This window comes from Microtus oregoni, unplaced genomic scaffold (genome assembly GCF_018167655.1).
Source record: "Microtus oregoni isolate MIOR12 unplaced genomic scaffold, Mior012 000017F_ref0000208, whole genome shotgun sequence".
In the NCBI taxonomy this organism is placed as follows: Eukaryota; Metazoa; Chordata; class Mammalia; order Rodentia; family Cricetidae; genus Microtus; species Microtus oregoni.
The window spans coordinates 11,524,695-11,550,541 of NW_024543076.1; the positions used below are offsets into that span (position 1 = coordinate 11,524,695).

Genomic DNA, 25,847 nt, shown 5'->3' on the forward strand with positions numbered 1-25,847 from the left:
CTGCCTCTGCCTCCAGAGTGCTGGGATTAAAGGAGTGCACTTATACGCCTGGCCCTTATTTTATCTACTTTATTCAACGCTCTAAAATATTTTATTTAGAAACGAAATATAATACAGGGTTACTGGATGAAAGCAAATAATGACTACAAACGAAGGAGGACTAGTAATTTCGACCGGGTCTAATCACAACCCACAGACACTCCTCCCGGATTAAAGCACGACGAGCGGGACTGCCAAGACAGGGAAGCGCCCAGTGCTTTCGCGGGTCGTCCGCCTCCGCTGCTCGGGGAGAAGGCAGAGCCGGCCTAGGCTGCACCCCGCGGCCCCGGCGCCCGCGGGCTCGCCACTCGCGACTGTACCTGACAGGCGATCGACCTACGAAAGGCGCACGCCATGCCGACCCGAAGCCCGCCTCCGCACGCCCCGCCTCCGCGCCGGAAGTCGCTTGTGCTTCCGCAGGGGCGCGCGGAAGTGTTCAGTGCGCAGGCACACGGAGCGGTGGATTATGGCCACTTCCTCGGTGTCCAAGGTACGTGGGGGTGGCGCTTGCCGGTGCCTCCGCGGTGCCTCTTTGGCAAGCACGGCGAGGCGGAGGTTTGACGGGCGTTGGCTCCGGCTCCGGGAAGAGCAGAACTCAGGTCCGCGTTTGAGGCCACCTTTGCTTCGGCCAACTAGGCTGTGGCACCTAGGCTAGCCGACCGGCTGCCCCAAGACTATGTCGCGTTCCTCCCTCGCTTCCAGCTTTTTTTCCCTCAGAAGTACTTCCTGTGCGTTTAATTACCGAAATAAAGACGTAAACAGAACACCTTTCTGTAATCAGGAATATTAATAAGCAGCAGATCTTCGTATTAATAAGGGGAAAGGTTCTGAGAGAAGAGCGATGAACCAGGATTGCCAGGAGACCAGCGAAGCTTTAGAGAAAGTGACAGTTTGGCTAAGCTCTGAAAAATAAGAATCTTGGCTGGAATGTAAAGCCCTCGGGTGGGATAGCAGAATGACACGTCCTTTGCCTTAGAATATAGAAATAAAATAGCACATAGAAAAATCAGGATAACCCGAGAGTGGAGAAAGGGACATTAGGGGGGAAAAAAAAAGAACAAAAATGTAAATCAGGGGCCTGAGAGTGGTGGCTCACGCCTTTATTCCTAGCGGATCTTTCTGGTTCTAGGGCTACAGGACAGGCTCCAGAGCTATACAGAGAAACCCCGTCTCGAACACCCCCCCTCCCAAAATGTAATTCAAAAAAGTGTTCGTGTTGGGGTGTCATGGACTGCCTAGATGGCAGGGAGTGCAAATCAAAATATAGTTTATAAGAGGAGGCCCCCTAGCAGCCTGTTGCTTATTGCGTTTGAGTTAAGATAACTTAAAACTAAGTTTGCCATTAGCCCCTACCATGTTTCGATAGCACATGTATGTTAAAGCAAGTTCTACTAGACTGTGCTACTATGCCCTGTAAAGAAAGTCTTCTGTTTTAAGTACAGAGGGATACTCCTGAGTTAAACTGTCTGATAAAGCTGATAAAGTTCTGAAAGGGTTTGTGTTCGGAGTTCAGGGGTGATACTGCGCGGGATTGGCCTTCTTAAGAGGGATTTCTTAGATGTGGTATTTACACCACAGACAGGTAGGCAGACAGCATGGCAGACAGTGCGAGGAGAGTTCTGGCCCACATGGCAGAGGAAGTCCCTTCAAAGTTTTCCCAGGATGAGGGTTCTGGAGGAGATTGAAATGTTTTCTGTGTTGACCCTCAGTTCATGGTTGCTCAAAGTAACCAGTGTATGCTCAGTTCATGAATTTTAGGGGATAAATAAACACCTTCCCTCCTTGGGCACTTCTAAGGGTGTGGAACAGGGAAGAAAAGAATATTCTCTGTGTAGTCCTGGCTGTCCTGGAAGTCACTCTGTAGTCCAGGCTGGCCTCAAACTCATAGAGATCCACCTGCCACTGCCTCCTGAGTGCTGGGATTAAAGGCCTGTGCCACCACCACCTGGCTAAGAAACAAGTTACTTTAGTTCAAGAAGCCAAATTACAGTTACAGAAATTGTCACAGTTGGGGCTGGAGAGATGGCTCAGAGGTTGAGAGCATTGCCTGCTCTTCCAAAGGTCCTGAGTTCAATTCCCAGCAACCACATGGTGGCTCACAACCATCTGTAATGGGGTCTGGTGCCCGCTTCTGGCCTGCAGGCATACACACAGACAGAATATTGTATACATAATAAATAAATAAATATTAAAAAAAAATTGTCACAGTTCAACCAAAATGAAGACACTTTACAAGTGGTCCTGTCTATATCCCCCAAGTGCTGGGATTAAAGATGTGCACCACCATACCTCATCCCTAATATAAGGTTTTTAAAGATGTTGCTAGAAAAACAGATTTTTAACTGTGCTCGTGTTTTTATTACGGTTATTCCTATTTTTATTTGTCCTTGACTACAAAGTTCCAGGTATTTTAGGTGCCCTATCTCCTAATCATGCCGTTGCATAAAACTTCATTTCTTTTTCTTTCCTACTTCTGGATATAATTCTGTAGCTTGTGCGTGCTGAGCAAGTGCTTCATTGCTGAGCTGCGTCCCCAGCCTACTGTTTGGCTGAAGTCTCAGGCATATTTCTAGATAGCTCTTACATCTTAAATTAACCCTTTCCTATCAATCTGTGCATCACCATGAGGCTGTGGCCTACCGGTAAGCATCTTTCTCCTTTGGCAACTACATGGAATCTTGCTGACTCCACCTACTTTCTCTCTATTTCCCACCTGGCTTTACTCTGCTAAGCAATTGGCCAAAACAGCTTTCTTCATTATCCAATAAAACCAACGCGTATATAGAAGGACATCCCACATCAAGTGTCTCCTTTCACAGCATGTAGGTTTTCAAAAAGTTCTGTAGATGTCTTCTGAAGTTAAGGCTGAGAACAACAAATACAATATTTAAATATTAAAAGGGATAATGCCAATGGCTGGGGCAGACTGTGGGGCCACTGGCAGTGCCACCAAGATTTAGTCCTACTGCTTGAACTGGCTTTCTGGAGCCCATTCTCTTTGGAGGGATATCTTGTTCAGCCTGGATTTAGTAGGGAGGGCCTTAGACCTTCCCCAAAGCAATGTGCCTTACCCTCTCTGAGGAGTGGATGGGGGTTTAGAGGGGAAGGTAGAGGGAATGGGAGGAGGGGAGGGAGTGGGAACTGGGATTGGTATGTAAAATGAAAGATGATTGTTTTCTTCTTTAAAAAATAAAATAAAAAAGGAAAATGCCACCCTACATTTGTGTTACGTTTTTACAAATGTGATGAATTTACACAATATTGAGATTATATGCATCCACCTCTCCCACAATATTTACTGCTTTATATTTTAAGACTCACTCATTGGAGGGGGCACACTGGAGAGATGTCTCAGCAGTTAAGAGTACTTGCTGCTCTTCCAGAGGACCCACCTTCAGTTTCTAGCACCCACATCAACAGGGTGTGTAACTATAGCTCCAGGGAATCCAATGTCTCTGGCCCCTGGGGTACCTGAACATACTCACATACAGATACACATTCCTGCTCACCATTTAAAGTAATAAAAATAAATTTTAAAAAAACCAAAAGAATAAATTTTAAAAAAGACTCATTAATGATCTAGTGGTAAAGTTCTATCCCCCAAATATATCTTTCATCAGTAGGTGATGGAAATAACTTCAAACAGAACACATAAAGTGGAGTTTTGTGATGGATTACTTGATCCTTTTAAGAAAAACTCAAGGTGGAACCTGTCATCAAGATTTTAGTCTGCCATGCTCACCCTTGGTGAATTGGCCGAGCTGGTGCTGCAGTCAGGCCTACTCAGCATCTAGAAAAGGACTTGGAGACAAATGATTCCAACACGCATTAGCCCCAGTTTAGAAATCGCGGAGGAAAAGAAGCTATTTCCTCTTTACATCCTTATGCGAGCTAACTAGGGAAGAGTGTGGCTGGTCAGGCTTGACTATGTGCCTGGTTCCGGATCAGCTTCTAGAAGAAAGAAAGGCCAAGCAAATTTGGATGGTGCTTATAGGCAACCTTACCACACTGCTTGAGGGAGTTCTTGAGAGAAGTGGGATCTGTTACCATGGCAGGAGATGTTGAGCAGATACACATATCCACCACATCCCACCATGGAGATTGACATGCTATACCTGTGTTAAGGGCCATCTCAGGTGAGATGCACATACCCTGAGACCTTACCAAAGGATTCAGTTCTTAGCTGCAGGTCCAGAATTATCCCCTCCTACCTGATTCTGTGTGTCTCTCTACCTTCTCTGGAGTTATGCTTTAAGTGGAGAAGTTCTTATGCGATGTTGTTATGTGGAAGTCAAATTAGATCATTGGCAGAGTAGTAATAACCTGGAAACTTAGCTCCCTCCACAGCTGACGGAGTCGGAATGGCCCCCACTAATGAAAGGCACGTCCATGATGTATTAAAGAAAGATGCCCTGTCAGAAGCGAGGAGAGAGATGGATAGTGTGCCAATGCCCTGTGAGTTTACACTCTGCTTTGAGTGTGCCACACCTCACAGGACATTTACTCTTCATTGCCTGTGGTTTAGAGAGGGTGTATGAAAATAACTGACTCGATCGATTCAGGCCTCAGGGATGAGTTCCCGCTTAGTTAGTGGAAAACTTACCCTTCCAGTGGGCACCTTCAAGGACGAGAGTGTAAGCTTGGGAGACAGCTGAGCGGGCAGGAGCATGCCGAGCGTCATAGGTTCGGTTCTTAGTGCCAGAAAGTAATTAAATTGAGTGACATCACCTAATAGGAGGTGTCTCTAGATGGCTCGCATAAATGTTAGCTGATGGTAGAGAGGAAAGCCAGGAAACAGTCCACAGGGCCCTGTAATGATGTTTGTCCAAATACACAGATATTGGGTCAAGTATCCTGAACCAAGAAGAGCAGTATCAAGAGGCTGCGCTCAAGGAAAGCATTGAAAAAGCAGAAGCTAAAGTGTGGGAGCAGGTAAAGGACTCAGAAATTACCCTTAACCGCATTTCTACAGGCTCCTCACTCTGCATTTATCTAAAAACTGTAAATTCAGAATAACCGGCGAAGAGATAGCCCACCGAGTCCTTACATCTATGGGTTCTTGGGCGTGTCCTTTGCCCTCTCCATCTTGGCTTCCTCTGTGGGGTGGGGGTGGGGTAGTATGACTCCCATTTCAAAGGATTGTTGAGAGAGTTCAATGAAGGAATGTACTTGGCACGAGGTGATGCTTAGTAAGAAGCAGGTCCTGCCAAGGATTTCCTTCCAAGTTGCCTCCGTGCAGATGACTCCAGCCACTTATTCTTCTTTTTTTTTAATTTTTTTTATTGCGAAAAGAAGAAAAAAAACATAAACAAAAAAAACAAGTTTCCACCTCCTCCCAGCCTCCCATTTCCCTTCCCCTCCTCCCACCCTTCTCCCCCTCCTCTCACCCTTCTTCCCCTCCCCCCACTCCTCTCCCCCCCCCCCTCTCCAGTCCACGGAGCAGTCCGGGTTCCCTGCCCTGTGGTAAGTCCTAGGTCCTCCCCCCTCCGTCCATATCTAGGAAGGTGAACATCCAAACTGGCTAGGCTCCCACAAAGCCAGCACATTAAGTAGGATCAAAACCCCCTGCCATTGTCCTTGGTGTCTCATCAGCCCTCATTGTTCGCCATGTTCAGAGAGTCCAGTTTTATCCCATGCTTTTTCGGTCACAGTCCAGCTGGCCTTGGTGAGCTCCCCGTAGATCAGCTCCACTGTCTCAGTGGGTGGATGCACGCCTCGTGGTCCCGAATTCTTTGCTCATGTTCTCCCTCCTTCTGCTCCTCCTTGGGACCTTGGGAGCTCAGTCCAGTGCTCCTGTGTGGGTCTCTGTCTCTATCTCTATCCATCACCAGATGAAGATTCTATGATGATATGCAAGATATTCGTCAGTATTGCTCTAGGATAGGGTCATTTCAGGTTCCCAATCCTCAGCTGCCCAAGGAACTAACTGGGAACCTCATCTTGGGCACTAGGGAGCCCCTCTAGGGTCAAGTCTCTTGCCCACCCTAAACTGGCTCCCTTAACTAAGAATTGTGGTTCCGTGCTCCCCTATCCACCTTTCCTTTATCCCAATTCTCCTGTTTCCCAGGTCCCCCCTCCTTCCCTTCTACCTTTTCTCTCCCCATCTCCCTTTACCCCCATCCCACCCCATCCCCAAGATCCCATTTTCTCCCCGGAAATTTGGTCTACTTCCCTTAGCCAAGAGGACAACTATATGTTTTTCCTTGGGTTCACCTTCTTACTTAGCTTCTTTAGGTTCACCTCTTGTAGACTCCGTGGACCTTATTTATGGCCAGAAACCAATTATGAGTGAGTACATCCCATATTCATCTTTTTGGGTCTGGGACACCTCACTCAGGATAGTGTTTTCTATTTCCATCTATTTGCATGCAAAATTCGAGAAGTCATTGTTTTTTACCGCAGCTTAGTACTCTAGCGTGTATATATTCCATACTTTCTTCATCCATTCTTCCATTGAAGGGCATCTAGGTTGTTTCCAGGTTCTGGCTATTACAAATAATACTGCTATGAACATAGTTGAACAAATGCTTTTGTCATTTGATAAGGCATCTCTTGGGTATATTCCCAAGAGTGGTATTGCTGGGTCCAGGGGTAAGTTGATCCCGAATTTCCTGAGAAACCGAAACACTGACTTCCACAGTGGTTGCACAAGATTGCATTCCCACCAGCAATGGATGAGGGTACCCGTTCCTCCACAGCCTCTCCAGCAAAGGTTATCCTTGGTGTTTTTGACTTTAGCCATTCTGACAGGTGTAAGATGATATCTCAACGTTGTTTTGATTTGCATTTCCCTGATTGCTAAGGAAGTTGAACACGACCTTAAGTGTCTTTTGGCCATTTGAACTTCTTCTGTTGAGAATTCTCTGTTCAGTTCAGTGCCCCATTTTTTAATTGGGTTAATTAGCATTTTAAAGTCTAGTTTCTTGAGTTCTCTATATATTTTGGAGATCAGACCTTTGTCTGTTGTGGGGTTGGTGAAAATCTTCTCCCAGTCAGTAGGTTGCCTTTGTGTCTTAGTGACCATGTCCTTTGCTTTACAGAAGCTTCTCAATTTAAGTAGGTCCCATTTATTCAATGTTGCCCTTAATGTCTGTGCTTCTGGGGTTATACATAGGAAGCGATCTCCTGTGCCCATCTGTTGTAGGGTATTTCCCACTTTCTCTTCTATCCTTTTCAGTGTGTTCGGGCTGATATTGAGGTCTTTAATCCATTTGGACTTGAGTTTTGTGCACAGTGAGAGATATGGGTCTATTTTCATTCTTCTACAGGTTGACATCCAGTTGTGCCAGCACCATTTGTTGAAGATGCTTTCTTTCTTCCATTGTATACTTTTAGCTCCTTTATCGAAAATGAGGTGTTCATAGGTTTGTGGGTTAAAATCCGGGTCTTCTATACGATTCCATTGGTCGACTTCTCTGTTTTTATGCCAGTACCACACTGATTTCATTACTGTAGCTCTGTAATAGAGTTTGAAGTCAGGGATGGTAATGCCTCCAGAAGATCCTTTATTGTATAGGATTGTTTTGGCTATCCTGGGTTTTTTGTTTTTCCATATAAAGTTGATTATTGTCTTCTCCAGATCTGTGAAGAATTTTGATGGGATCTTGATGGGGATTGCATTGAATCTATAAATTGCCATTTTTACTATGTTGATCCTCCCAATCCAAGAGCAAGGGAGGTCCATCCATTTTTTGGTATCCTCTTCAATTTCTTTCTTCAATGCCTTAAAGTTCTTGTCAAATAAATCTTTCACTTCCTTGGTTAGATTTACCCCAAGATATTTTATGCTGTTTGTGGCTATCGTGAATGGTGAAGCTTCTCTGATTTCTCTCTCTGCTTCCATATCCTTTGTGTATAAGAGGGCGACTGATTTTTTGGAGTTGATCTTGTATCCTGCCAGATTACTAAAGCTGTTTATCAGCTGTATAAGTTCTTTGGTGGAGTTTTGGGGGTCGCTTATGTACACTATCATATCATCTGCAAATAACGAAAGTTTAACTTCTTCCTTTCCAATTCGAATCCCCTTGATCCCATTATGTTGTCTTATTGCTATTGCTAGAACTTCAAGCACTATATTGAAGAGGTATGGCGAGAGTGGACAGCCTTGCCGTGTTCCTGAGTTAAGTGGGATGGCTTTGAGTTTCTCTCCGTTTAATTTGATGTTAGCTGTCGGCTTGCTGTATATAGCTTTTATTATATTTAGGTATGACCCTTGTATCCCTAATCTCTCCAAGACTTTTAACATAAATGGATGTTGAATTTTGTCAAATGCTTTTTCAGCATCTAATGAAATGATCATATGGTTTTTTTCTTTCAGTTTATTTATATGCTGGATTACATTGATAGATTTTCGTATGTTGAACCAGCCCTGCATCTGAGGAATGACGCCTACTTGATCATAATGGATAATTTTTCGGATGTGTTCTTGGATTCGATTTGCCAGTATTTTGTTGAGGATTTTTGCATCGATATTCATGAGTGAGATTGGCCTGTAGTTCTCTTTCCTGGTTGAGTCTTTGAGTGGTTTTGGTATCAGAGTAATTGTGGCTTCATAAAAGGAATTTGGTAATGACCCTTCTGTTTCTATATTGTGGAATACATTAAGGAGTATAGGTATTAGGTCTTCTTGGAAGTTCTGGTAGAATTCTGCATTGAAACCATCTGGTCCTGGGCTTTTTTTGGTAGGGAGGTTTTTGATAACAGCTTCTAATTCTTCGCGACTTACAGGTCTGTTTAGATTGTTCACCTGGTCCTGGTTTAGTTTTGGTAGATGGTATTTATCTAAAAAAGCGTCCATTTCTTTTACATTTTCCAGTTTTGTGGCATACAGGCTTTTGTAGTAAGATCTAATGACTCTCTGAATTTCCTCTGTGTCTGTGGTTATGTCCCCCTTTTCATTTCTGATCTTATTAATTTGCAAATTCTCTCTCTGTCGTTTGATTAGTTTGGATAGGGGTTTATCAATCTTGTTGATTTTCTCCAGGAACCAGCTTTTTGTTTCATTGATTCTTTGGATTGTTTTCTGTGTTTCTATTTTGTTGATTTCAGCCCTCAGTTTGATTATTTCCAATCTTCTACTCTTCCTAGGTGAGTCTGCTTCTTTTTTTTCTAGAGCTTTCAGGTGGGCTGTTAAGTCTTCAATATGTGCTTTCTCTGTTTTCTTTAAGTGGGCACTTAGTGCGATGAACTTTCCTCTTAGCACTGCTTTCATAGTGTCCCATAAGTTCGAGTATGTTGTTTCTTTATTTTCATTGAATTCAAGGAAGACTTTAATTTCTTTCTTTATTTCTTCCTTAATCCAGGTATGGTTCAGTAGTTGACTGTTCAGTTTCCATGAGTTTGTAGGCTTTCTGGGGGTAGCATTGTTGTTGAATTCTAACTTTAATCCATGGTGATCTGATAAGACACAGGTGGTTACTAATATTTTTTTGTAACTGTGTAAGTTAGCTTTGTTATTAAGTATATGGTCAATTTTCGAGAAGGTTCCATGAGCTGCAGAGAAGAAGGTATATTCTTTCCTCTTTGGGTGGAATAATCTATAGATGTCTGTTAAGTCCATTTGCTTCATTACCTCCATTAATTCTCTAATTTCTCTGTTAGGTTTCTGTCTGATTGACCTGTCCATTGGTGAGAGAGGAGTGTTGAAGTCTCCTACTATTAGTGTGTGCGGTTTGATGTCTGCCTTGAGTTTTAGTAATGTTTCTTTTACGTACGTGGGTGCTTTTATATTAGGGGCATAGATATTCAGGATTGAGACTTCTTCCTGATGAATTGTTCCTGTTATGAGTATAAAATGTCCCTCTCCATCTCTTCTGATTGATTTAAGTTTGAAGTCAACTTTGTTAGAAATTAGTATGGCCACACCTGCTTGTTTCTTAGGTCCATTTGCTTGATAAGCCTTTTCCCAGCCCTTTACTCTGAGTAGGTGCCTGTCTTTGTGGTTGAGGTGTGTTTCTTGTAGACGGCAGAATGTTGGATCCTGTTTTCTTATCCAATCTCTTAGCCTGTGCCGTTTTATAGGTGAGTTGAGCCCATTGATATTAAGTGATATTAATGACCAGTGGTTGTTAACTCCGGTCACTTTTTTAGTAGTAGGGTTTGTGTGTTTTCCTTCTTTGATTTGCGCTGGTGAAGAGTCTCTAGATGTCTGAGTTATTGTGGTCATTGTTGGACTCCTTGGTTAGTGATTTTCCTTCTATAATTTTCTGTAAGGCTGGATTTGTGGCTACGTATTGTTTAAATTTGTTTTTATCCTGGAAAATTTTGTTTTCTCTATTTATAGTGAATGAAAGTTTGGCTGGATATAGTAGTCTGGGCTTGCATCCGTAGTCTCTTAGTTTTTGGAGAACATCTATCCAGGACCTTCTGGCTTTCATGGTTTCCATAGAGAAGTCAGGTGTAAGTCTGATAGGTTTACCTTTATAAGTAACTTGGCCTTTTTCCTTTGCGGCTCTTAATATTCTTTCTTTATTCTGTATATTTTGTGTTTTGATTATTATATGGCGAGGGGATGTTTTCTTTTGATCCAGCCTATTTGGTGTTCTGTATGCTTCTTGAACCTTCATAGGTACATCTGTCTTCAGTTTGGGAAAGTTTTCTTCTATAATTTTATTAAGTATATTTTCTGTACCGTTGAGCTGCACTTCTTCTCCTTCTTCTACTCCAATTATTCTTAGGTTTGGTCTTTTTATTGTGTCCCATATTTCCTGAATGTTTTGTGATGAGAGTTTGTTGGACTTGCTGTTTTCTTTGATCAGAGTGTTTATTTTCTCTATGTTATCCTCAGAATCTGAGATTCTTTCTTCTATCTCTTGTATTCTGCTGGTTATACTTGATTCTGTAGTCTCTATTCGTTTACCTAGATTTTCCATGTCCAGCCAGCCCTCTGTTTGTGTTTTCTTCTTTGCCTCCATTTCAGTTTTCAAGTCATGAACTGTTTCCTTTATCTGCTTGATTGTTTTTCCTTGGTTTCCTAGGGTATCATTCACTGATTTACTCAATTCCTCGAACTTTCTATTATACTTCTCATCCATTTCCATAAGGGCGTTTTTTTATATGCTGTTTAAGGGTGTCAATCACTTTCATGAAGTCAGTTTTTTCTACTTCTTCTTGATTAAGGTGTTCATGTCCTCCTGTTGTGGGGTCACTGGCTTCTGGTGGTTTCGTGTTGTTTTTCAGATTGTTGGGAGAATTCCTGCATTGACGTCTTCCCATCTCTTCCTCCCAATACTCCCTTTTGGATCTTCTTTTACAGGATCAGGTCTTCTTGCCCACTGATGTACCTTCCCAGTGATGTCACTCCCCAGAGATGTTTCTCCACAATGATGTTTCACTCGGTGCCCAGATCGAAACTCCGCGCTGCCTGGTTAGCTCGCGAACAAAGGGCCCACCCCGCTTGCTGCGGGCAGGCTATGGGAACAAAGGAGCTACCGGCCACCCCTTTGTCCTCCCGGTTCGGTCCCAGCGTCCTAGCAGGCTGGGCAGGGAGGCGCTATGCCCCAAAGGAGGGAGAGAGGGAGGGAGACAGGGGGTGTGGGGATCTGGATGTAAGCTGAATGGGATAGAAATAGAGAGGCGGTTTGGGCAGTATAGCCCCTGTAGGATGGCCTCCAGCCACTTATTCTTGTTTGACTGAAACTTTAACAGAATAGGGCCAACTTCATTGTAAATTGTTCGCTATGGTCTTCTACTCATGTATGGGGCTATCCATCTGTGCAGTATGTAATAAATACTTCTAACTTATTGCCCATTTCCCCGAATGCCTTATCTTGGTGGACTCTCCCTATCTACTGCCTCTAAAGTCTTTGGTGCTTCTAGTCACCAGGGTGCATTCCTACAGACTCAGCTACACAGGAGGCTGGGGCAGGAGGAGGCTGGCAAGACCATGGTTGGCCTGGAAAATCTAAGAAGGAGCCCATGTGAATTAAACAAGCAAATAAAACAAAAGCCCCAATCCTGATGCATTGTATGCATGGCTGCTTAGGGCCATGGGATCATTTGAAGACTGGAGGAAGAACTACTTTACTCATGGTTAGAGAAGCCTCAAACCCACCACCTCAGTTCTTCCAGTCATAGATGAATTGAGATAGATGGCTTTCTGAAGAGAATTAAAGTTCTTCTGGGCTAGATAAGGTATAACACTAAGAATCTAGTAGTTGTAAAAATCAGACCATAAGAACCACCAGTTACTTATGTGTCCCGATAGAAAGAAACACTTTTATGAACAGTCTACAGTTTGAATCTAAGTTTTAGCTAGTATCTGAGTACTTTCTTCAAATAATCTAAGATAAATTCTTTCCTAACTCCTGATGTGGAGGTCTCGATGGTATTCATGCTCTCTGCTTAGAGCCTTTTAGCTTCGTGTGTCTGCTCCTTTCCTTGTGTTTCCTAGGTTAACATGCTCAACCGCATACTCGCATACATATACATATATTCATATACATATGTATATTCACCACACACACACACACACACTCACACACACACGTGCAGCTGCCCCACCTTTAATAATTCAAAAGACAGCAGAGGTCACCCAGGGCTCAGTGTGTTATGTGCGTCTAGCTAAGGCAACCAGGTCTCTGTGGGATGTAGGAGTAAGAACAGTGTAATTAGGGACCCCATGGTGGTTGCTACTTTTCATTGAGCACGGACACCTAACTTGCCAACTTCTTGAGCAGCTTCTCTGTGTCTTCCCTGAAATAATAATGGATAAATGAACCTTTTCTTTCAAAGGCTAAAGAACTCCAGCAACAGGCAGTGGAGAAGGCACTCCTGGACGCACACGCCAGACACAAGTTTGAAATCCAGTTACTGGAAGAACAACACCAAAGAGACTTAAAGGTTTCGTATGCAATAATTTGCTCATTGTCTTTTTCGAAGCCTTTGATAAAAGGTGCATCTGTTAGTTGACAGGGGTGAAGAGGTGGAGCAGTAATTAGTAAAGTTCAGATTAGTCTTCGTAAAGGTTGGGAGGGAACCTGGTGATCCACAAGACATAAGGTTCTGTCATAGCCCTTTCATAGCCCGGATCACCATTGTAATGAAATAACTCGCTGTTTTATGTAACTAGCTGTTTAGCATTTGGTTCCCTGGCATGGCCGCAACCTACATATGGGCAGTCTGTCTTGTCGTTATGCAAGCCGTGGTATCCAGTCCTGTGCTGGGACTTAGCAAGCTGTCGCTTCCCTTCTTCTGGGCTTCCTGCTTACATCTTTTTCCCTAAATTTGCTTTTTCTGAACTGCCAAGAGAGACATATTTGCTGTCCCTGAAGTAATCCTAGTAGACCAATGGTCACAAGATAAGAGGACCTCTTTTTTTGTTGTTTTAAATTTTCACTGTGATATGTATTCATTGTACATGACAATGTACAATATAAGATATATATATATATATCATATGTATACTTCCAAGTATATATTGTATGTTGGGACTGTCACCTCAGACCTTCCTTGCCCATTTTCAGTCTGCCTAATAGTTGCTTTTATTTCTCTGGGCAGTTTTATTTCCACTTTTATATCATATATCCATACATGATTTTACATATCAACATAAAATCTAGGAACCACATATGAGAAGAAGCATGAGATTTCTTTCTGAGACCGGCTTAATTCATAATTACCTTTAGTTGCATCCATTTTCCTGAAGGAAAAAAGTCAACAACCAACTCCACTGTGTATGCGTACCACATTTTCCTTATCCGTTTTTCTGTGGTTAGATGGTGAGGCTGGCTAAGAGGAGCTTCCTAGCTTGTAAGCTCATCAGCGTTCCCAGCAGAGGGATTCACTGCTTAGTTCTATATCTCTGTCCCAAAACCTGTTCAAAGGACCGGAATACAGAACTTCCTTCACATTTGCCAAGGAGGAGACGGAGGAGGACCACGTGTGTGCGATACGTGGGCAGAGGCTGCAGGACAGTGACAGGGAGCCTAATGATATGATGGATGAGCGGCCGAGGAGATGGCCACGCATTCATTGCTTCTCCAAGGAGCACTTAGCGTATACTAGTTGTGTACCAAATAAGGTCCAACGGACTGTCCTTCTACTCAGATGACCAATAGGAAAGGGAGCTCTGCTCCATACTTCCTGCCTCGCCCTAGGGTATTCCCTGCTTGGCCCCAGCAGAGTGCCGGCACCCCATGGAGTTAGTAGGCATTTCCAAAATGCTGAAAGGTTTTCCTGTCAGGTCCTTTTGTGAGACTTCTCCACAAATAACGCTTTGACTATTGATCTTTCTCTAGTTGGTTGAAAATACTCCACAGGTCCCCCTACCGTAGAACCATGGAGCGCCTGTGGCCTCCATGAAGGAGGAAGGGTAGCAACCCTAGACTGATGGGGGATGTGGAGCGGCAGAGGGGACTGGAAGGCAGGCTCCTGTGACTGTGTGATGTGCCTGTTTCCTGCCTGAGCCTCGGGCTCCCGTCATGGTGTTTATTTATGCCATTTTCCAATATCACATATTTCCATGTGTCATGAGACTGCGACAATCAATAAAATCACAAGCTGGAGCTGGAGCCCAGTGATAGCCTAGCGTCTGTGAAACCCCAGCTGTAGCCAGCACTGAAAAAGAAAAGTGGCTGAAAAACTTTAACCACACCCCTCTAACCTGTTTGCATTTTGCATACAACCTTTCAATGTGATCTTTCATAAACATATATGAATACATACAGTTTGAATATTTTATGTAAATGAAAAATTTTCATAGAATTCACAGCTACCTTTTTTTTTTTTTTTTTTTTTTGATTTTCCAGACAGGGTTTCTCTGTAGCTTTTGGTGCCTGTCCTGGAACTAGCTCTTGTAGACCAGGCTGGCCTCGAACTCACAGAGATCCTCCTGCCTCTGCCTCCTGAGTGCTGGGATTAAAGACGTGCGCCACCACCGCCCGGCTCACAGCTACTTTTAAATCACCTGTTTAACAGGTTCTGTTTTATCAGATAAACGAAACTTCAATGGGTCTAGCCTCCAGTATTCATTTTAAGTCATCGACCCTGTAATATCGATGTCAAATTTTCCATTCCTTTTCTTTAAGGCTGTGGAAGCAAAAACCAAGAAGGAGATGATTCAAAACATGGATGAGGAGCTGAAGAGAGAGCACTCCGCCGCAGAACAACGCATGGTCCATAGGATCCAGAGGATTATGATGGAGTGCCACAGAGAGAAGTTAGAGGCAGTGAAGAAAGCCAGGGAAGAAGAAAGAGAGATTGCCCAGAAAGCTGTCCAGGAGCAGAAAAGGTATGACCAAGAACATGAGCGCTTGACTCAGTGAAAATCTACCTAGAGAAAGAAATAAGGTTAAGATGTACGAGTGAATACTGCCCAGCTTTTCCTGGTTTTATTAGGAGATATATCAAATATTGGTAGGAATGAGAGTAGAAGGGAGAGGGAAAAAGAGGGAAGAAGGGAAGGAGGGAAGGAGACAGAAAGAGAGAGAGAGATTTAAGAAAACTGGTAGCATAAGTACTCAAGTATTTAACATATATATAAGGGATTGAAATTTACAAACACTTCTGAAGGTCCATGTTGTATTCTCAGTCATATCTCCATCCCCCTTCTCAACATTCTGTTTCTTATTTTGTTTCTCCAGCATTAAAAGGCTCAGGAGAATTAATAAACACTTCTCCATAAACACTTAGGAGTCATCGTTTCCAGCCTGGTTCACACGCTGTGGTAGACGTGTTAGTTCTTGGTCTGTTCCTTATGAACGAATAGGGGTATACAGAAAAACATTGACTTCGCAGAAGTGCACGAAAGAAGACACACAAGGCCCAGTTTACTGCCTCCTACATCTACTTTGTCTCCCCGAAACAAACATTTCCTGTAACAAGGCTCACATCTTTCCACATCCTCGGATATACTCTCAGCCACACATCATCTTACAGATCATATTATACATAAGTGTGCACTGCGAAGCAGAAGGGGAGAGGGTAGAACACAGAGGAGAGGGACAGAGAGAGCTTAAGAGAGAGAACGAACTGAACTAACCCAGTCAGCAGTCCAGGAATTTCTGGGTATAAGAGAAACCCATGTTTCCAGATGTTGAGTGGCCTGCCCAAGACCCCCTAAACTTTAGCAGCAGAACAAAGATGGAGTCTTCCTGTTTGGCCTCTGAGTCTGGGTTTGTCCCTTTTGGGTTTTGCCGCTTGACTTAAGCATGTCTACCTGTGTATAACTGAGAGGTAAGATCTTGAAGACAAATCTCTCCCAGAGTTAAAACTTGTCATTCCAGTGGCCAGAAAGAAGGCTGGAGAGCTGTGGCATTCAGGTTTCCCTCTCTTCTGTCTAGAGTATATCTCTGTGAAGAGAGAGCATTTGCTTAGAGAATGAGTGTTGTCTAGCACAGGGGCTGTTGGGCCCTTGCTCCCTTCCCCCACTTCTTGGTCTGAGGAGCTCTGGCTCCTCTTTCAGGGTCTCGTGGTTCACTTCTCACCCACACCAGAAGTCTCCTGGACCCTCTCTTGTTTGTTGTTTTTCCCCCTTCAGCTTTTCCTCTGGGAGTCTCGAATGTAAATTTTTCTTTTTCAATTTTCATCTTTTATGGATTAAGATAGAGAACTGTCATGATTATTATTTAAATATATCCAACTGAAATGTCTGGTTTACTCACTCATGGTTCCCAAAGGCCTTGAAGAGAGCCTGGTGCCTGTTAGTACTTGTTAACATTAAAACACTGTATTTATCTCTAAGGGAATAGGAAGAAGTTTATTCAAGAGCAAAATATGAGTTACTTGGACCTAGAAAGAAGTTCAGTCTATCTCAGATACTACGGTAGCAGGTTCATGCATGTGTTTGTGTGTGCATTCACATGTATGTTTGTATTTATGTGAGCATGTTCACATTGTGTGCTTGTATATAGAGGTCAGAGGGAAAACTCAGGTGTTCCCAGGCACAATCTAATCCCCCCCCCCTTTTTTTTCTAGAGATAGATCTCTTACTTGGATAGAATTTGCCAAGTAGACTAGTCTGGCTGGCTCAATACAAGCATGTATCACCACGTTAGTTTCTTTCTTTTTCTTTTTTTTTTTTAACTTGGGTTCTGGGAATCAAACTTGTGTCCTCATGCTTGCAAGGCAAGCACTTTATCGACTGAGCCATCTCAGTCGTTTTTATACTAACAGAACAAAGAGCTACAAATCAGAGCACATTAAAATACATTGGTGAAAACATCAGGTGGGCGGGTAGGTGTGTCACAGAGAAGTCTCTGTTATAGGCCTCAGGTGTGACCTGACAACATTATTAGTCTTTCAGTCGGGTTGGTGGAAGTTAGGAGGTCTTTTTGCACATTACAAAAAGCATTTACCTGATAGTCCGTAGGGATGCTGGGTCAAACACAGAAGTATGCAATAGTGACTGTTGGGGAGGCTAAACACAGCCTGCGGTAACATGGCTTTGGACCTGTAACATCCTATTTCCCATGTCAGTAAAGTTTTAATCAGGCCATCAGTCTTGTAGGGTGCCTTACACAGACATAGGGCTGTTCTATGGAACATGATCATCCATTCTGTTTTGTTTTTATTTATCATTTTCTTGGGTGGTAGGTATTGAACGGAGAGCTTTTTGCGTGGTTGGTAGGTGCTCTGGAATTGAGCCACATTGCCAGCCCTTGTTAACTGCTGAACAAATGCTACAAATTTATTCTGATCAGTTAAATTCTGCAGGGTACCAGATCTTATCTCTGGGCATCACTAAATGCCAGGCTTCTTTAGACACTTGCAGAATCTAATTTGTGGAGAGAGATAATGATATTCTGCTAAAGAATTTATTCGGATACTATGGTGGCTTATCCCGATAACTTAGAATCTAGAGACACCTTGTATGTAAAGCTCTGGGAATGTCTGAGAGGGTTTGTAGGCTGGGCTAGCTGAAGCAGGTAGACTCACCTCAGATGTAGGCTGGAGCTTCTAGGATGCATGCCGAGCATCTGCTCTCCTCAGTCTCTGCTTCCTGAGTAGGGATGCAGTGAGACCCTGCTGCCATGCCGTCCTCTCCGTGATGGACCGCACCCCCAAGCTGTAAGCAAAACCAAAACCTTACACAAACAAAAACACAAGTTGCCTGAGCCAGGTGTTTGTTGCAGCAACAACAACAACAACAAAAAAAAACTGTGACAGAGAGTCAATACCAGGAAGCAAGGCAGCTGCCGTGATACACCTGACCACGTGCTTCTTAGGCCTTTGAAACGAGCTTATAGGAATGGTGGAAGAATCTGGAATTTAGGGTAGAGAAATCCTTCAGTGCTGCCATCAGGGCTGAGTGGACTGTTCTGGAGGGACGGGCACAATGCCACTAGAGATGCAGTCGTGAATCCATGATTGTTCAGAGCAGAACAAGAGGTGCTGCCAGGAAGTGGGCTAGAGGCCCTTCATGTGATACCTTCATGTTTCCTAGCTTCTTCACAGCTGAGTAATAATTTCATTGTTTATACATCTCATATACACCACATTTTCATCTCTTCATCAGTTGATGGACATCTGCTTTGATTCCATTTCCTAGCTATTGTAAACAGCTATCTAGCCATGAGCGTAGATGATCATGTGTCTCGTCGTGCAGTATAAAATCCTCCAGGTATATGCCCAGAAATGAAGCATAGTAGTTCAGCTCCAGACTGATGTCCATAGAGGCTGCACTAGTTGACACTCCTACCAACAGCATGCAAGGGCTCTCTCCCCCACATCTATTCTAGCATTTGATGTTTAGACTTCTGATGATGTCCATTCTGACGAGCCGAGGTGGAATCTTAAAGTGGTTTTGATCTGCATTTTCCTTGTCGCTAAGGTGTAGAACACATTTTTACCTGTCTCTAATGGCTATAATTTTATGACAACTCTCTTGATTCAATAATTAATGCACATGGACCCTTTATATATTTCTCAAATCTCTTTCTGGGGGCAGCCAGGCTTAGTGGGAGATGCCTATAACCCAGCACTCAGAAGTGAGGCAAGATACCAGGCTGTGGTTCACAGTAAGATCTAGCCAAGCAGACAGGAGTGAAGTTTATCTCGGAAGTGGAAGTGAATTGGCTAGTAACCACTGGGCAGAGTCTGTCATCTTGTATGTCTTCAAGTGTCTTCTGGATGAAATGGATTTGAAACTGAAGTTCTGGGAGAAAGAAATTCAGACCCTTCCTTAATATTAAATGAAGAAACTGAAGTGTGGCTTCCCCCTCTGAGCACAGTACTAGTACAAACAACACACTGGGATTGAAAGAGTTAAAGTCCTAAAGTGATCAAGTAAAGTGAGGGTAGGTAAAGATCAAGTAAAGGGAGGTTTCTGGAGGAAGATGTGTTGGTCTTTAGAAGGAGAGGGATCTGATTTCCGAGAGAGACGTAAGAATGAAAACAGGATGCGCAAAGACGTGTAAGTTTCTTGTACAATGAGACATGGCTAATGGAAGAGTCCTACTGAACCCCAAGTTGCAAGTGTGCTGCAGAAGGACGGCTCTGGCTCTTTCCTCCACACCCTTGTTAATGCCTCCAACCCCAACTCCAGGGAATCACTGCCAAATCAGGGAAGTTTCTAGTGTCCCAATCAGAAAACCATAATGCATTTTCCTATTAAACACAGTGGTTATGCCGGCTGAAATTAGGCTAGCGTTTCAGTTGTTCAAACAAAAAGTGGATTGACACCTTCTTATTGTCCAGCTGAGCAAATCATCTTCTCTGATCTGCCTTACGTACAAATGATTTTGAGGAACAAATGTCATTATCATTTAGTCGTTGGCTATGGGAAAATGTAACCAAATTACAACCAAATGTAAAAATGAGGATTTTTATTGATGGGCATAGACGGGGCATGAAAGTGTGTTGGTGGCCGTCTGCATGAGACAAGTGAAAAACCTCACTTACATGGAAGAGAATGTGGAAGGAGCATCCACTGGTGCTTTTTCTTTAAGCCCATGAACAGCACATCCTGTGTCACTTTAACAGCAACAACCATCCAAAAATAGGCTGGAAGTGTTTCAGAAGACACCGAATGGAGAGATTTTTAGTGCAGATGTTCCATGTTTCCTCACTGGCACAGTGAGGCTGAGGTAGCAGAGCATATTTTGTCTAATACCCCTTTATTCTCTACTAATCCATTTTATGAAATATCAGCCTAATTCTTGTAAGTGTGGACACACCCTGCAACTATGTTACAAAATGGTTACACTTGTGCCAGCATTGTGTTTGAGTAGAGCGTGAATTTCAAACCTCCAAGTCTCTAGCCTTGTCAAAATAGAGATGGCTTACAGAGAGTGCACAGATGCCACACCGGGATGTGCACAGCTTACAGGAAGTGCACAGATGCCACACCAGGATGTACTCTCTGCTTACAGGGAGTTCACAGATGCCACACCGGGATGTGCACAGCTTACAGAAAGTGTACAGATGCCACACCGGGATGTGCACAGCTTACAGGAAGTGCACAGATGCCACACCGGGATGTGCACAGCTTACAGGAAGTGCACAGATGCCACACCGGGATGTGCACAGCTTACAGGAAGTGCACAGATGCCACACTGGGATGTGCACAGCTTACAGGAAGTGCACAGATGCCACACTGGGATGTGCACAGCTTACAGGAAGTGCACAGATGCCACACTAGGATGTACTCTCTGCTTACAGGGAGTGCACAGATGCCTCACGAGGATGTACTCTCTGCTTACAGGAAGTGCACAGATGCTAACCAGGATGTGCAATGCAAGTTTCCCAGCTGGCCCTGCCGTCCCTTCCACTGGAAGCTTGGCAGCTGCTGGTGACAGTGCCTTTGCTGTTTGACAATGATGGGTAACATGCAGAGCATTGCCATGTGTCTTGCTTCTCGTGTGGATCCAAAACTGTAGGAACTCACCGTTCCCTCCAACCTGTCTGCAGTGATCCCTCAAATACTCTAGGAGAGACCGACTCCAAGCCAGACTAAGTTTGGAGAAGGGAAGGAAAAACCACGAGCACTGGTATGGCCCTTCCTTCAGTACTTCCTCATCCGTCTCCAACAGCAGAAAAGACAGATAAACAAAATAACTTTTTTATTAGTTAATAATTTTCCCCAGCCCAATCACATTCTCCCGCCTTCTTCCTCTCCTCCCAGTCCCTCCCCAACCTCCCCTCTTCTCTTGCCCCTCTTATCCACTCCTTCTCCCTTTTCTTCAGGAAAGGCAGTCCCCCATGTACATCATCCAGCCATGGCCTGTCAGGTTGCCATCAGACTAGGCACCTCCCCTCCTATTAAGGCTGGGTAATGCAATCCAGTAGGAGGAAAGGGACCCCAAAAGCAAATAACACTGTTAGGAACCCCACAAGAAGACCAAGCTATACAACTGTAATATGTGTGGAGGGCCTAGGTCAGCCCCATGCAAGCTCTCTGGTTGGCAGTTCAGACTCTGTGAGCCCCTGCAAGCCCAAGTTACCTGATTCTATGGGTTTTCTTGACCATTTCATATGTACCATAAAATTGATTCTTCTTCTACAGCAAATATTTAGCTTACCTTAAGAATCTGTTTTAAAAGCCAGGCAGTGGTGGCACTTGCCTTTAATCCCAGCACTCAGGAGGCACAAAAGGCAGGCAGATCTCTGTGAGTTCAGGTTCAACCTTGACTACAGAGTTAGTTTCAAAACAGCCAAGACTATTACACAGAGAAACCCTGTCTCAAGAAAACCCAAGTCTGTTTTAAGCATGAGTATTCCCCACCTTCCATTTTTCCAAGGCCGAACTCACAGAAATCCGCCTGCCTCTGTCTCCTGAGTGCTGGGATTAAAGAAGGTAGATACCTGGGATAGACTTTATTAGCTCAGTTTACCTAAGGTTGGTGCTGGGGACCTTCCTCTTTGGGGATGCTGGATAGGGTCATTCAGCTGTTGCTGTCCTGGGCCCTAGAGGCCTTGGTTTCAGCCTCACTAACAACCCATTGGTGTTATAAAGCACCAGGCTAAATCCAGAGGACGTGCATGACTATGAATTCACAGCTCTCCAGTATCGCTACTGAGAGCTCCATGGTTACTGAGGCCTCCATCCTCCTTTCCAGCTTCTGGCTGATTCCTCTTGGCTGTTCATCTATCCCAGCAGTTTTAGATGCTGACAGTTAGGGCTTTGTGGTTTCCTGGACTTGTTCCTTTTCGTCTCGATGCCTATCTCTGTCTTTTCATCACTGGTTCAGACCCTCATAGTACCCCAGACGGTTGCAGAATGATACAAGGTGGTCTCGCTGTCTCACTGCACTAAGGTTTAGCCTTCTTACTGTTACCAGAATACTGTTCTTAAATGCTGTTTTCATCGTGTCATCCTACCGAAGAAACATTTTATGGTGACTTCTTATGAGACTGAAGCAAGTAGTGGCTAAGAGAAGCCACGCTCCTGCTTCCTCAATTACGTGTGTGACGTTGAACAACAGTTCTCATGGCTCTTGGCGAGCCTCACCTTCTTACCTATCACAAGGGAATAATAACAGTGTAAGTAAAAATAGTAACAGCCTCAGTGGGTCCTTCTACAATTAAATGAGCAGACATGTAAAGCGCTCATAGCACTAACCCTTGCTGGTAATAGTGGGATATAACCCAGCTGTGGGAAGAGGAGGCCGAGTTGCCTGGTAACTGGAGATGAATGACATTACATCAAGATTAGGGAAGTCTCAGGTTTAAGGTCAGGCTAGAACTAGAAAAAGTAAGAGAATTTCAACCACAGAATGAGGTAAGCCTCAAAAAGACTTCATTTGTGTCGGAGGCACCAGGAAGGAATGAGAGGGGGAGCATTTTCATTACAAACCCTAAATACTTTACCCCAACATCTTAGGTATTTTATTCTTTAGACATCTTAGCCAAACAAGGTAATCACAGAAGTCCACGCACTGCATCTGCATCACACGGCCCTGGGCTCGGACTGCCTGGGTCATGGCGCTGATTTTGCCACCAGCATTTATGGGTGAACCTGACGAATTACCTCACTGCTCTGAGCCAGGGTTCTCATTGTGAATGGGGCCTAATCATGCCATGACTTAACTGAATTTCCCGAGCTACTGATTAACATATACACAAAAGCCTGGCAGCTTGCTTGGTGCATGGTAACAGTTCAATAGGGTTGGCTACTGTAACATTTATTTATAGTCTGTCTATCTACATATCTGTATTATCTAACCTATATATATATATTTGTGATATAATTATATTTTAGGTATATATAATATGTATATACAGATAGAGTGATATAAGCAACCAGAGGTCAGAATCATTCAGCTGCATGGCCCAAGAGCCCTCAGGGTCCCTGACTTTTTGACAGGGAAGGAGCATATCCACGAGGTCAAATTCATTTTTTTTTACAAGAAGATGATGTCATTTCCTTTTTTTCCTCTCTCTTTCTCTTCTAAGAAGTGTTATATTTTTCAGGAGTTTTAATAGGAGGAGATCTCAATATATTCAAATAACATGAAAAACCAGCTTTGTTTTAAGCCGTATGTAAAAGAACTTTGCAAATGACTGTAAAATTATGTCAGTCTCTTCACCAAATATTATATTTTATTTTGGAAAATATTTTTCATAAAAATATTTGCATTAAAGTAGAATTAATTTATTGTTATTTTGCATTAATTGATGTCTTTTAAAATGCCTGTTCTTTTAGCCCCTAATTCTGTTAATGTCGATAGATAAAACTCATATAAACTATTTATTTTTGGGTTCCTCAGTAACTTTAAGTGTAAAAGGAATTTGGCCCTGTGATCAGAAAGTTAGAGATAATCTATAATTAAATATAGCTCAGTTTAAATCACGATTAAACCTAAAGCTAACGCCCAAGTACAAGCTGCTTCCGTCCATCCTAAAGATGAGCAGCGACGGTTCAGTGGCTTAGGCCTGTAGCCTCAGCACCCAGCACGCAGGAGGGGGATCAAGAGTTCAAGGTTAGGATCCAGGAGTTTGCTGTGAGATCGTCTCTAGTCGTGCCAGCAACTGCACCCATAAAGGCTTCCCAACATGGCTGCCTAAGCTTGAGCCAAACAAGGGCAGCAATGATAGGTATATCAAAGTGGACGGGGGAAAGCCTGTGGGGCCTCAGTTCTATACAAGGGACACTGAGAGTGGGAGACAGAGGCTTCCCCAGGGAAGAGCACACCAATTGGTTATCCACCACCAAATGGTCAACTGAAACATGCACATATGTTAACATTAACCACATTGATCAGGTTATATTTAGGAATACATATGTGCATATATAAATTCATATATGATGTAACAACAATCAATGAAAAGAGGACATAATTTGGACATAAAAAAGAGAACAAGAAGTGGGCTCAAAGGGAGAAAAGAGAAGGGAAACATGATGTTATTATATTGTAATCCCAAAACTAAAGAGTTGAAGGTCAGCCTGAATTATGCAGTTGATTCAAGTTCACTCAAAGCAACAAAAATCAAACATTAATGATACTATTTAAAAGACATAAAAAAACAAAAAGGAGATGAACTGATATGAAGAAATACCTTCTATGGGGGTTTAGGACTCTGTCTCTGTCTCTTCATTGTTTTAAGTTCAGTGCCACCATTGGACATTAAACTAGTGGCTGTACCCCAGCCTTTGGCCGAGAAATTGAAGAACAGCCTCTGAGCACAATTTTTAGATTGATGATTGATAGCTAATATATTCTGAAAGCTCATGCACCCCAGGTTTCTTAGGTTGGGGACTCTTCCGTGATTAACGATCAATTCATTATGTTTTTAGTGGCTAGTCTATCTGATTTGTAAACCTGTGTCGTCTTTTGCAGCAAGACCAGGGAGGAACTTGCGAATACCGGCGTGACAGCCACTGAGGATCAGAAGACAAGCTTGGGCCAGTTGATAAGAGCAAAGGAGCAAGAAATGAATGCATACTATGGCCTGGCTCAGAGACAGAAGCAAGAAGAAGTGCAGGAGGTGCTCCAAGAAGCAGAAAAAACCCACCAGGCCACACTGGACAACGTGATGGGTAAACTGGCCAACACCCAGGGGGAGCTGATATCTGTGGCAAAGGAACTGGGAATCATGACAAACTGGAAAGATTTCCTGGAGGAGGAATTACAGGAAACCAGGGCAGCATTTCAGAAGTACATCAATTACACCTTCCCCAAGCTCTCCCCAGGACATGCCGACTTTATCCTGCCAGAAAGAAAGAAAACCCCTTCCTGTCTTACTAAGGACAAAGAAAAGAAAGCCGAGTAGACATCAGCTGAAATGTCTCCACGGAGACAGCTTCCCACAGCTGAATAAATACACTCAATACCATTGGTTTATATCTGTTCAGTGTACTATTGGGCTGTAAGAATTTTTAATTGACATTTCAAGTTGTCATACAAATGATAGATTTCTGGGTTTTTTTTTCTTTTGTCCCCTTTTTGCCATTTTCAAAGTAATGCATTTCATATGGCATTTTCAAACATGCTCAGGTCTGGCGGGTCTTTGCTCTCTCCGCTCCCTCTGCTTCTCTTTTCATGGAAAACCACAATATTCAAAAGCATATGCCAAGGTGTGAGTACCACCTCTATCTACAGAGAGAGGACACACTAATTGAAAACCCACTTCTGTAGCTGGCTTGATTCTTTTCTCCACCTGACGTGTGAGCACACGCACGTTTGTGCAGTTGGAAATCAGCGAAGGAGCATGTTCTTAGATTGTTTGCCTCGTGGAGTGTAACCTACAGCAGACAGATTACTGTCTGGTTAACAAAAACATCAATTTTCATCAAATATATTAAGACAAATTTTAAATTCTGGGCCCTGCAAGAAAAGTATCTATACAAGTTAGGGATCCAGAGTCCTCTGCCTGACGCATGCCCTGTGAGGCTCTGGACCGCTGATGCCAACAATCACTAAAAGGGAAAG

At 43.4% G+C, this 25,847-nt stretch overlaps 2 protein-coding genes across 2 annotated transcripts in view; one reads left to right on the plus strand and one right to left on the minus strand.

Moving 5' to 3' along the window:
- LOC121458441 (probable arginine--tRNA ligase, mitochondrial) overlaps window positions 1-509 on the minus strand; it is a 47,348-nt gene extending 46,839 nt beyond the window's left edge. The window contains exon 1 of the mRNA XM_041667746.1: window positions 360-509. Within this exon, the coding sequence (XP_041523680.1) occupies window positions 360-395 (36 nt within the window). The 5' untranslated portion in view covers window positions 396-509. The remainder of the gene's footprint in view (window positions 1-359) is intronic.
- On the plus strand, window positions 394-25,218 carry LOC121458442 (uncharacterized protein C6orf163 homolog). The gene is made up of 5 exons (XM_041667748.1): window positions 394-529; window positions 4,877-4,971; window positions 12,772-12,879; window positions 15,066-15,268; window positions 24,756-25,218. Exons 1-5 carry the CDS (start codon window positions 394-396, stop codon window positions 25,186-25,188), a joined length of 975 nt encoding a protein of 324 aa, XP_041523682.1. The 3' UTR covers window positions 25,189-25,218.
- Window positions 25,219-25,847: the final 629 nt, after the last annotated feature.